General features: G+C 35.3%; 1 protein-coding gene across 2 annotated transcripts; it reads right to left on the bottom strand.

Moving 5' to 3' along the window:
- Positions 1-8,288: 8,288 nt before the first annotated feature.
- LOC102679246 (NAD kinase 2, mitochondrial-like) lies at positions 8,289-11,088 on the bottom strand. Of its 2 annotated transcripts, none has more exons than XM_006614851.2 (6): positions 10,833-11,088; positions 9,918-10,218; positions 9,509-9,832; positions 9,343-9,421; positions 9,011-9,275; positions 8,289-8,940 (listed from the first exon to the last, which is right to left on the bottom strand). In XM_006614851.2, exons 1-6 carry the CDS (start codon positions 10,864-10,866, stop codon positions 8,711-8,713), a joined length of 1,233 nt encoding a protein of 410 aa, XP_006614914.1. In that variant the 5' UTR covers positions 10,867-11,088; the 3' UTR covers positions 8,289-8,710. The 2 variants fall into 2 exon arrangements, with proteins under 2 accessions (XP_006614914.1, XP_006614915.1); XM_006614852.2 differs by having other exon boundaries at positions 9,918-10,163.
- Between the last annotated feature and the right edge of the window lie 1,653 nt (positions 11,089-12,741).

The following is a 12,741-nucleotide window of genomic DNA, read 5'->3' as shown; positions in this document are numbered from 1 at the left end:
CGACGACGACTACGACTACGAGGAGGAGGGGAGGAGGGGTGGGGAGGGGAAGAGAATGGAACAATGAACGTTGGAGGAAAGGAGCAATCGTTTCACTCGCGTAGCCGATGTCCACACCTGCAGCATCGTTGATCGCGGTGCGTTTCAGGACGATGGAATGTCGGTTGCGATTGAAATCTTTCGGAATTCGTAGTTTCGACGCACTAAAGGGGAGAGAGAGAGAGAGAAGGAGAGGAAAGGGATGATGGATAACGAGGAATGGGTGAAACGGGAACGATTTCGAGGTTGATTTTCAAGATTCGCGAGTGGGGTAGAATATATTTTTCGCGTATATTGGTAAAGGAAAGAAATAAGGAAAGGAATCGATTCGAGTTTTCACGCGGAATTCGAATTTCTTCCAAAGCAGCGTGCGTAAATGGTTTCGATCGGTGAATTTCGAGTTTTTCGAGTTAATTGCGAGTCTGACCGTGGTCGCCGCTCCTTCTCGCTCGAAGAAAAAGCGGAGAGAGGGGAGGCAGGCGATGAATGGGCGGGCTGTAAAATTAAACAGAAGTCGGGAAGCGACCCGGTTCGACCCGGAGGAATCTATCGACATTTTGCGCAACGTCTCCATCCTTTTCATCCCCCTTTTCGCGCGCGAAAAATCGGTCGGTCGAGCGAAGAGAATTCGAGAAAGAGGGAGTCTCGCCACCACTCGGCAAAAAGGCTCTGTTCTCTCGTTCCATCCTTCGCCTTCCGGAGCGTCGTTCCTCATCGATTTTACGATTTTCGTCCGATCGTGAACGCGCATCCAGGGGTTTGGTATCGCGTCGACACGGCCAATGCTTTCTATATAAAATATTCAAGCCCAGGCAACGTGCAGATATGTACCGATACTGAATAAGTAATAAGAGGCGGGGATGGATCCACGATCGTTTCATAACTCCGTTTCAAACCTGTGATCCATTCGTACGTAACGAGGGTTTCGTACTCGAGAACGTTGGCTGAAACGTTCCTCGGCGGAGAGTCGTGTAGGAGAGGGTGAAAATTTCGAAATTGAAAAGAGGTCGGGAGACGGTTGAGAGTAGAGTAGTACAGGTAAAGAGGTGCGAGGGATAGTAAACGAGTAAATGATCGAGGAGAATCCGCGAATCTCTTGGGATGGATGGATTCGAGACTCTGATTCACACGATATCTTAACACCTTTATACGTCGTTTCTTTCGAATCGATTTTCCTAGAGAAATTCTCGTAATTGGAAATTAATCTTCCAATCCGTGAATGAAGATATTTCTAAGTCGATGCGTCTTTGAACCTCTCCCCCGTTGCGTAATGATTCGCCAATTAATCCGACGATATAGAGTGACATAGAGTAACCGCGAAAACGAAAAACGAAAAAGAAAAAAAGAAAAAGAATAAGATTCGAAGAACAGAGTTATATATTTTCGATGCATAATTTTCAATTCGCTACAACGCGTCAGTATCCTTTTGTTCGCATCGTAATGGAGCGCATTGATCGAACAAATAACGCGTTGCACTCGCTCGCGCCCTCTTTCAAAAATTGAAATACACGCGAAAATTGGGAAATTTCCTGCAAAAATAAAATACCCTTTCTCATACATATACACACATATATATATATACACGTATATCGATACAAAATAACGATTAAAAAAGAGAAAAAGTAATGAAACACCCCGCCACCAATTTCTTCCCCCTTTTTCCTTTTTCAACGAACGAGTCAAAAATTCGGAGTGTTTCGAAAACGGTGGCGTTTCCTCGAAACGAGCGAAAAAAGGATCGATTGTGGCGCGAAATTTAACGAAGGCGGAATTTCACGGGGAAATTTAAACCGCGTTTTAAATTCGACGCGTCTCGACACGTCCCTACCATTCACGGCTCGCGTCGAGGATGAAAGGGTGGTGGGAAGAGGGAGGGAGGAAATTGGATGAACCCGGTGGTGGGTGGCTCTGTATAGGTGTCTTGTTGGCGAGGGTTCGTTAGCACGGCCAGATACATCCCCGGAGCGTGGTGCACACAACCGAGATTTAAAGATAGATTCGAAAGTAGAATCAGGTCACGGCACGTTCCACGCGAGATCTTGCGTCTCTGGTAAATCGCGTCTACGTTAACGTGCCGCGCCCGCTTTTAATTGCAAATCATCTCGAACGGTCAACGGTCAGACGAGTCGCAACGCCGCGTGGCGCCCCGTGAACAAAAATGAAATGACAAAAGGGGGATGAAGGGTTAAGTTAGGCTCCTTTCCGCGCGAAAAATATTTTCTCGGGCGAAATATTCACTATTTCGGATCGATTGAACTATCGATAATAAAAGGAAAGGCGGGGAAGAATTGAATTTCGTAAAATTTTTTTTCTCTTTTTTCCCTTTTTGTTTATTCTCTATCTAGCAATCGATAATTCGTACGAGGAATTTTCCACGCGAAAACGAAGCGTGGAATAAAGGGAGATTTCGTTCTATATTTTTTCATATCATTTTAGAATCATCGGCGGAGGAGGGAAAAGGGAGAAGGGGACGGCGAATAATTGAAAAGGTTAATAAAAATTTGAACTTTACAATTGGATACCGTCTATCGCCAAGAAGTTGATACCGCGCGATGTTATCGAATTGGATAGAAGAGTGATTCTACGGGGAGAAATTGGGGCGAGCAAATTTGCGGAAGCATAATGCACAGGGCGCGATTATATATAGAGCATTTTTAACGTTAACCGGGCGGGCAGAGGGTGCTGTAGGGGGAGGGGGTAGTTTGGGTTAGTATTCGTGGCACGTTATATTTAACCATCTTTTTTTTTTTTTTTGCGAAAATGAAGACACGTATTTTTTTTTTTTTCCCTTCTTTTCTTCTCTATTCATCCCTCGAGCCAATCTTGACAATTTTCGAAATTTTCGCTCCGCGTAAACAAGCAACGCGCAACTATTACGATTCCAGAAAGGAACGAGGAGTGCCTCGCATCGCCTCTTCGGGATAAGATCGCGTTCCACCCGGAGATCTAACTATCGAAATGCATTTTCTCGTAAACAAGCTTTAGAAAAGGGGGAGGAGGGGGGAGAGGAGGATACCGATAGCCCCTTTTCTAGCAAGACGAACGCGTGGAACGCAGATAGAGCGAAACGATCGATCGATCCCTAGCTCGCTCTCTCAGACTTTTCGCATACATTAACATCGAGTGGTTGGAACGCGCGTAATAAAAGAGGAGAAGGTGCGGGAAGAAGGGAGGAGCACCGAGAAAAAGAGAGAGAGAGAGAGACAGATTCTGTCCCGTCCCGTGTTTATACATCGCATTTTCAAACGTATAATAAAAGTGGTGGGGAAGAAATAGAGAGAAAGGGTAGAGGAAGAAGGGAAAGAAGATTTTGTCCCCTGAGAATATCTCTAAGATTCTGTTTATAGATGCATTTTCGAGTAATAAACGGGAGGAGAGAGGAAAAGAGAAAAAGAAAAAGAAGAGGAAGAGAAAGATCTCCCCATTCTGTTTATAGATGCATTTTCGAGCACGTGATAAAAAAGGAAAGAATAAAAAAGGAGCGAGAAGAAGGATAAAAACAGAAGAAGATGAAGAAGATGAAAAAAAAGAAGGAAAAAAGAGATCCCCTCTTTTATAGATTGCATTTTCGATTTCTCGACGACGAGGCAGCGACTACAATTCGGTAATGATCTTACGTTCAAGCCCGTAATAACTGGCGCAAATGAGAGGGGTCTCGTAATTAATTCTCGCACACTTATGAATAGAATAAGAGATATATATATATATATAGCCAGTGGGAGATGGGCGAAGCGCAGACAGAGGGGGGGAGGGTATAGTGTTAGATGGCCGGGTGGAAGACACGTTGCTGAGCTTGCGTAACGCAAGCTATCTCGAAATCCCATGTTGAAACGATCCCGCGAAGCGGTGAATCAACTCTGTTAATTTGTTAAGCGTAAAACGGATGAAATCTGGGTACTCACGTATGCCAGACGTGGCCACGGGCGACCGTTTGCTCTCGTTTCGTTTCGTTTCGTTTCGTGGGGATCGATTGCGCGGATAAATCGATTTCGATTATACGAATCGTGGATAAATTTCGATTCGATCATTTCAGAGAACGATTATATCTAATATGGATCGTGTGCATTCCATTTTTTGCTTTCGATAGAAAATCAAGTTCGAAATACGATGATAATCAGCTGTTTCGAATTTTTAATAAGATCGATGATAATAAATTTCGTTTCTCGAAAATAAATAGTATACTCGATAGTAACTGACACGAGTTTATCAAATTTATTTAGTAAATTGTGTATTTTTGTAAGAATCTTCCAATGCACGAGTTGTACGTATTCTCTCTCTCTCTCTTTCTCTCACATTTTCGCGCGTTTAAACGCGATCGAAAGGGACGACTAATTGCGCGAATGTAAGTCGGAAAGTCGAATTAAGCGCATTTTCTCTGGGAGGGAATATCCTCGAGACTTTTACAAGAGAGAGAGAGTATTCATCTGTAACGTATATTTTGTTAATATTCTCTCCAAAGGTATAACGACGTTAACATAATTATAAGTCTGTTGGCACTCGGTATTACGCGATTTCGCTCGATAACGACCTAGCTTTTCGTCATACTTTCCTTTATACGCCGCATTTCTTCTCGCGCGTTATTTTCGAGAAAAAGTAAAAAAAAAAAAAAAATAATAATAATAATAATAATAATTCAAAACGCGAATAAACAAGACAAGAAGACGGAGATCGAGTCGAACGCGATCGAGTCCCGCCACAAAAGGGTGGAACAAACAAAATTTCCGCTCCGCTCCGCCAAACAAAGCGTTACCACGCGCGCATATCTTGCGCCCGGAGCGGCAACGCGTACCGAATATTCGCAACCTCGTTGCGATTCCGAATATAAATAAACCCGTGTACCGAGCGCCGTGTTTGTCGCCGTAAATCGTTGCGCTATCAATTCCGAGGGACCGATGGATCCCTCGTTGCTTCCCTTCCAGATCGGTCGATCCGTCGAGCTGATTATTTCGAAAACGGCGAAGCGTGCAACGTAAGGGAAAAAACGTGAGGAAACGGCGGAGAGAGTATATAAGTAAGTGGTCGTATCGATCGAGCAATTTAAAGATAGGCGGGTGGAGGAGATAGTAGTAACTAAGCGATAAAACGTGACGATCGAACATTTTCGAATCGATTTTATAACAGCCGCCATTTTAGAAATTATTAATTGGATCGAGATCGTATCCGATTGTAAAAATATAGAAATTTTTCGAGTTCGAGCGAATCTTAAAATCATTAAAAAAATCTGGAAATCTGGAGAATTTCCAAATCTAGAAATTTACATCGAGTTCGATTTTGATCGTTCCATCAAATCCATTTTACCGAGCCATTCATCATTTTGAAAATCGTTAATCGAAATGGAATCATATCTCCTGAACAGAAATATCCAGATTTCTCCTTTTCCGTTAAATCGAATTTTACGGATCTATCGCTTCGAAAATTATTACACTTTCTAAATGGAATCGTTCCATAAGAAAATGAACTTAATTTAAATTAAGTTAAATTAAATGATGTAAAATATATATATATTTATCCCCAATGATCGTGGGTAACCCGAGTGAAAACTCGACTATCGAGAGGACCACGATCAAAGGGTACGTAGCCCTACAACGTGGCACAGCTGACGTCCAGGGAGTCTTTTTAAACCCCCTTTCAAGGACAAATCGAAAAGTGCAGCATCGAACGTGCCAATGCACCTCTCTCGAATTCCCTCATCTCCTCCTTTTAACGTTCAAGATGACCACCCGTGGGAACTTTACCCCTGTTCGCCATCCCGTATTCCTCTCCTCCTCGCGAATAAAAAAAAGAAAAAAAGAAAGATCAATTTTCGATTCGTCCAAGCAATCGAATCGATTTCGATTATTTTGGCATTATTATTTGTCGCGTCGAGATTGGATCGTAAAAAAAAAAGAAAGAAAAAAAGAAAGAAAAAAAGAAATACGAATTTTTGATCCGTCCGTCAAAGAAGAAAATCGCAAATTGCGCGCATTTTTGTCGCATTGCCGGTGATTGAATGGAAATTGAATCATTGGACGCGATGATAGATCTCGAGGAAGTGGGGCTTCCCCCACGTGGGAAGTGGGTGTATGAAAAATTCATTGGGACGGCGGGAGCATTAACGTGGAGCAACGTTGTTTCCTCGAAACTTTGTCGATATCTGACACCCCTCCCCGCCCTCCTCCCCGGAGTGGAGTATCATAATTGAACGGTGGATGATTTTTAGGTGTGGGTGTTAAATAAACAAAGTTTCATTCGATCAACTTCCAACCGATATTTCGTTCCTCACCGGAACGGAAAGAAAATGGTGCGTATCATCTGCAACGCAAGATCAAGTAATTTCGTTTCGTTGTTTCAACTTGAAAAGAATAATGGAATAAAAAAGATAATCTGCTTCGAGGTATCGCTATTTATTTTCCAAATTTTTGCACCGTTCAAAATTTTTTTATTTTTAATTCAGCACGAGTTAGCTAGTTTGTATTTAGAGTATTTAATTTCATTTTTGAATCCCTTTAGAGGAACTTTATTTTTTTTTACCGATAAATCTCTTAATGTATCTTAAGAGCATCAAAAGATTATGTAGTAGAGAATTTTTTTCACCACATCCTCCGAAACAAGTAAAGGAAGAAGAAGAAGAAAGAGGAAAAAAAAAATTTTCGTGGATACAAATCTCCACGTTATTATGGGAAGATGCGAAAAATATGCTTGTTCACGGACTAAATTAAGATTCTTATAATGAGGTGTGTGTGGTCTCGCGAAAGGCAGCAAAGATTCTGAAACGAAGGCGGAGGTTCATTATAGAAAGATGAAATTTAATGCCGGTTACTTATGCATACGACGTGTCGAGACCGTATTATTCGAGCGTTATTACACGCGCAGGATGCATGCGAGCCGGAAATGTCTCGTAAGGGAAACGCGATCGCGCGATCCACGGCAACTTAATGACGGTTAATATGTAATTCTCCCCTATTGAAATCCGATATAATATTACGAATTCTCGACCCGTGTTGTTAATAAAATATACGTGTGATTGGATGCATGGGGTTAGGGTGGGGGATTTACGTATTCAGTATTGGAACGAGTAGAATGGATAGCGCGACTATCGTGCTATATATAATTTCAATAAATTCTGGAATGCAGGATGTTTGATGATAGACGAATCCCGTGTTCGAACGAGGATGGCGGAATAACGACGTGATTTTATTATGCTCGTATACGAAGAGTCGTTGCATTATCGTTGATCAATATATGTAACGAGAAAAATTGCTTCGATCGATATTTTTCCTTGATTCAATCGCGAATAATTTTGAATTAATATTTGGTTTACAATCTTTCATTGAAACTGTGCGATATTGAGTCCTATTTGCCTTAAATTTTAATTGTATATTTTAGGAATTGTTGTATAGCATTGCAAATAGCAAATAAAATGAATTCGATAAATAAAGTAACCTTTGATTGTATTTTCAATAGAATGTTTCGAAATTTCTTCCTCTTGTTGCCACGCTTTCGATATCGGCATCGGTATCGTTTTGTGCGGTGTCTTGAGTTATATATTACATATATATGAACAAAGAGAGCAAATAATATGAGAAGGATGAAGATAGAGTAAAAATATTGAAATTAACGCCATCTCTAGAGTGCCGCAAATCAAACATAGAAAGGATAGAAATAAGAAAAGAATTGATTATTAGCGCCATCTTTTGAGTTACGATATCACTAAAAAGATAAAGTTAGTTCTAAAAGTATTCGAGAGATGGCGTTGTTCCACAATTCTTGTTCTACCTTATCCTGTCTTTTCTTTGGAAGTTTCATTAACCTCCAAGAGATGGCGCTACAAATCAATTCTTATCCTATCTTTCTATCTTTTTCCTATTATCTTCTATCTTTCCTTTCTATGTTTCATTTGTGGCACTCTGAAGATGGCGCTAATTTCAATATTTTTACTTTATCTCTGTTCTTTTTTACTATTTACACTCTTTGTTTATACTTATTCTCGATACACTATCACAGATACGATACCGCATGTTAATTCATTTTTTTTTTTAAATTATAATGTTTTGATATTTAATGTAAGAGATATATATATCTTTAACATAACAGGATATATATATATATATATATTTTTAATATAATAATATATATATATATATATGTATATGACATTTATATTATCTTAAATAATTTAAATTGTTGAATACGAATACCGAAAGAATACGAAAATAATTAATTTTGAGAATATAAAATTTTTTTGATTTTATATCAAATGTAAGATTATATTTAAAACAATACTTTTAATCCTTTATTTTTATGAGATAAAGCTTCATAAAAAATTTTTTATATTACATATTATTTTATATTACATATAACCATTGTATTTCGTTACTGTCCATTCATTGAAATAAGAAACATCAAGTTATAATAAACTTGCTCGATACAGATCATAAAAACAGTGAAATGCAAAACTATTAATGATCTGACTATTGAAATGCAAATTCTAATAAAATTGTAATAATCTGTAATTGTGCATAATATAAATATCAAATTAAATATGTTTTACAAAATTCCAAAACATTCTAAAGTACAAAAATAATATTCTGCATTTTTTTATCTTTAACGCATTAAAAGTATTGATAGTTTTCTTAATTCCTTAATTCCTTAATTCCTTAATCTAAGTTAATAGAATTTTTATAGAAATAAGTTAATCTAGGACTAAAGATCGCAAAGAATCTTCAGGATAAGTTTCCATTATTGCTGTAGCGCCAAAATTAAACGGTATCGCTATGCCACCATCGAGAACTATACTAGCATCATAACACTGTGATCTTACTGTTAACTTATTACAAAATTTTCGGTGATGAATAGATTTTGGTACAGGCCACAGATCATTTACTATCATATCTCTTACAACATAACATAATTTTGATTCCTCTAAAATATGTTATACATAGAAATAATTATTTTGTGATAATTGTTTATATTTAAATAATATTATACTTACCTGCATCAAAATATAAGCTATTGTTAAAAGTAGAACAGATTTTATCAATTTCTTCATTAGTAAATTGCTTCTCGTTATTTAAAAGAGTCAATATTTCTTGTACTATTTGCGGATTAACGCTATTTATTGATTTATACCATGATGTTGATCCTGTTCCTGTAGTAATACATAAACCAGAGCTTTTCACCAAGTGATATTTATTTTCATCATCAATACTTATAAGCAATGAACTTGTTTTAGCAGAAAGTGTTTCTGCTATAAATACCTATATGTGAAAGAGATGTTAAATTCTAAATTATTAAAAGATATATGATGCATTTAATGAAACTTACTTCATTTAATGCTAACCAAGGCAAACGCCTTACTTTTGGTAAATTACTTGATACTTCATTTTGCTCTCGCATATAAAATCTGCAATAATGAAAAATTTTTTTTTAACATATAATATTTTATATTATAAATTAATTAAATTAATTACGTAATAATAAAATTTATTACTTTTCTCCATCTGCAATGCGACCTTTTTCGTGTGTATGAAAAGGAACATCCCAAATATTATCTCCCTTTATCGTAGTACGAATTCTCCGTCTCATTATTACTTTATAATAACCTGCTCTTAACATTTCGAAAATTTCAGATATACTTTCTGTATATTTCATTGGTGACATAAGATATCCTTCGGATTTTTCCGGACATGAATTAATACCAATTATTGGTTTTTTGTTATCAAATATCATATTCGATGCCAATAAAAATGTACCATCGCCACCGATTGGAAGAATTAGATCCGCCCAAGCAAAATTCGAAGCTTTTAAATTTTTCCTTAAAAATTAATATTAATATTGTTATTAATAATATTATCATTTTTTTCTTTTCAATAAAAGATTTCTTCGAAAATTATATATACCTATTTATTAGTTTATATTCTATATTCAATTTTTTTAAAATTTCAGTTACTTTTTTTTTTACATTTTCGGTTGCTAAATGACTAATCATCATAGAATCATAATCAGAACCTCTTTCTTTTAATTTCTGTTTGAATTGTTCTTCATTCAAATTTGGTTCTCGTATTTTTTCAAAATAATATCGCGATAACTTTACTACAATAAGTATTCGTTTTGGTACAAAACTCGATTCATTTCGCAAGAATAATCTGAAATTATTAACATATACATTGTTCTTATGTGGTTGTAAAAATTGGACAGCTCCTGAAAAAATATAAAATATGAATTAAATCATTAATTAATCTTTTACAAACATTGAAATAAAAAAATAATAATTTGAAATAATAATAAATTATAAATTAATTTTTTTCGCGTGTTTATCATCATGTGTTATAAAAATATTACGCAATATGTTATATTATTTGTAATATATGTATATTACAAATAATCAATTATTAATTTAATAATAAAAAATTATTTATATAAAGTTGATTTATTTATTAAATTTTCAATTATTTTATTTATTATCACATGTTTTATATTTTAAAATATATTTTAAAAATATTTTAAAATATATTTTATTTATTATAATTTTTAAAAAGAATTAAATTATTCTATAATCCATTATATTGCGTAAAATTTTTTTTATTTTTATTATTATATTTTTTATATTTTACATTCAAAGTACTGATATAGCGATATATACTCTGATATTAGTTTATTGATATACAAAATATACTTTGATTGTTCTATTACTTGAAATTATTCAAATTAAAATACATACTGAAGTTATTATTAAAATTTGTTTTTTGTTTTTATTGGAGCTCATTGACATTACGATCACGGATGTAATTCAACATTATGTAAAATTCACTTACTGACAGATCTTCGAAAATGATTGAGAGTCGTCATCGCATGCTTAAAAAAATGTGTATGTCAAATTCGTACAAATAATATTAAAAAAAGTGATATGTTAAGAACATTAAAATGTTCCTAACCTCTCTACCGGTACGAACAGTAGATACTATACAATCAAGTGCAATGTTTGCATTCACTCTATGACTATAGAAATAAATCTCGAATAAAACTAGTATGGCGACCGCGGAAAATATGAATGCGAGTATAATTTTTGTTTCCATTGATAAAATAATAATTTCTTAATTAATTAAAGTAAAAAAGAATAAAAATATAAAATAATATTATAAATTATAATAAAAAAAGTGATTCTATGTTTCTTTCTGTTTGTGAATGAAAAAATATGAATCATTTCAATAATCTTTGTTCTCAAAATTCAGTAATTGAAATAATTTAGAAAGAAAAAATTTCACTGTACAGATACACGCTTCGCTTACACTTTATTAATTCATTTGCAATACATTAATTAAGTCTGTTTAAATAGCATCAAGGCTACCTAACGTATGCCTTCGTTTATACTATAGACAATCATCTAACTTAAACACACACTCTTTTTGTCTTTCGATAATCTTTCGTACACTCTCATTCTCTCGTTCTTCCGTTCTTTCTTCGTATTCTCTTTCTCATTTGCGCTGTTTCTCATTTCTCTTTAATCTGTTCCATTATCGATATCATTTATCGTTATTGTTATTACCATTGTCATTATCATTATACCATATAATATATCATAAGATCGACGTTAAAAACTAAAATTCGTATAAAAAGCGTCGTTATTCATACTAACAATGTAACTGTACTATTTAAATAATAATTGAATCTTAAAAAATTATTTGTTCTTGTTGTTGGTGGTAGTGTGTTTGAATGTATGAGATGTTTAATGCATCGAGTATAATACGAGGATGCAAGGCGTGCATAAAGTGACACATGTATTTATGCATACATTTATGTCGATTTATATTCTAAGAACTTCGGTAAGATCGCGAAATGCCCCGACATTGCGCTCACGTATCAAATTATACAATATATATCTTTTTATATCATTTATCATTATGAGAAATAACGATTGTTTTAAAAAATAAAAAGCGTATGTTGATGATTTATAGAAATATAAAATTAACAAAAAAAATATAAATTTTTACATATTCATGGTATTTGCAAATGAAGAAGTCATAATAAAGAAACGCGCGATTTACTCGTTACGATCTTACCGCTATCAATTGTTCTTAGATTATATCAGGATGTTAATACATCCATTTTGCGTATCCAATTGCATCTCGCATATTTTTTTTTTTTTTTAATCATCTTTCACATTGTAATCGTTTTCACACGGCATTTTATAATCTAGCTAATACTTTTACATACTACGAATGTTTAGCACATATCACTACGGCCGAACCAACTCTCTCTCTTTCTTACGTACGCTCTTTCTCTCTTTCTCTCTCTCTCTTTCTCTCTCTCTCTCTCTCTCTTTCTCTTTTCTTTAACCTTCGTTATTACATAACTATCCGCTATTACGAGCAATAATGTACATCAATTACATAAAAAACAAGATATCATTGTGTTAATCGTCTCAACGTCACGCGATGGTCACATTTGCGAAGGTACCGCGGTTTATCAATTAATCCAAAACTTACTACCGACACCATCATTCATACGTAGTAGGTTCTTACAACGCCCTGATGCACGATATTCGTTTCGAAACGTGTTTGGGTTGTTGTTCATCATCCCGGGTACACTGCATGTGAGATATTACATTATTATAATCCTATCGAAAAATCGAATATATCGCTTAAAAAACTGACGTATTATTACGAACAATTAAATGAGGTCCTGTTTGGAACTCGACGGATAAAATTCAACGACGCTTACATT

The sequence above is a fragment of the Apis dorsata genome, unplaced genomic scaffold, assembly GCF_000469605.1.
Source record: "Apis dorsata unplaced genomic scaffold, Apis dorsata 1.3 scaffold_199, whole genome shotgun sequence".
Taxonomy (NCBI): Eukaryota; Metazoa; Arthropoda; class Insecta; order Hymenoptera; family Apidae; genus Apis; species Apis dorsata.
Note: the sequence above shows the minus strand (reverse complement) of the source record. Positions and strands in the feature narration are given on the sequence as shown.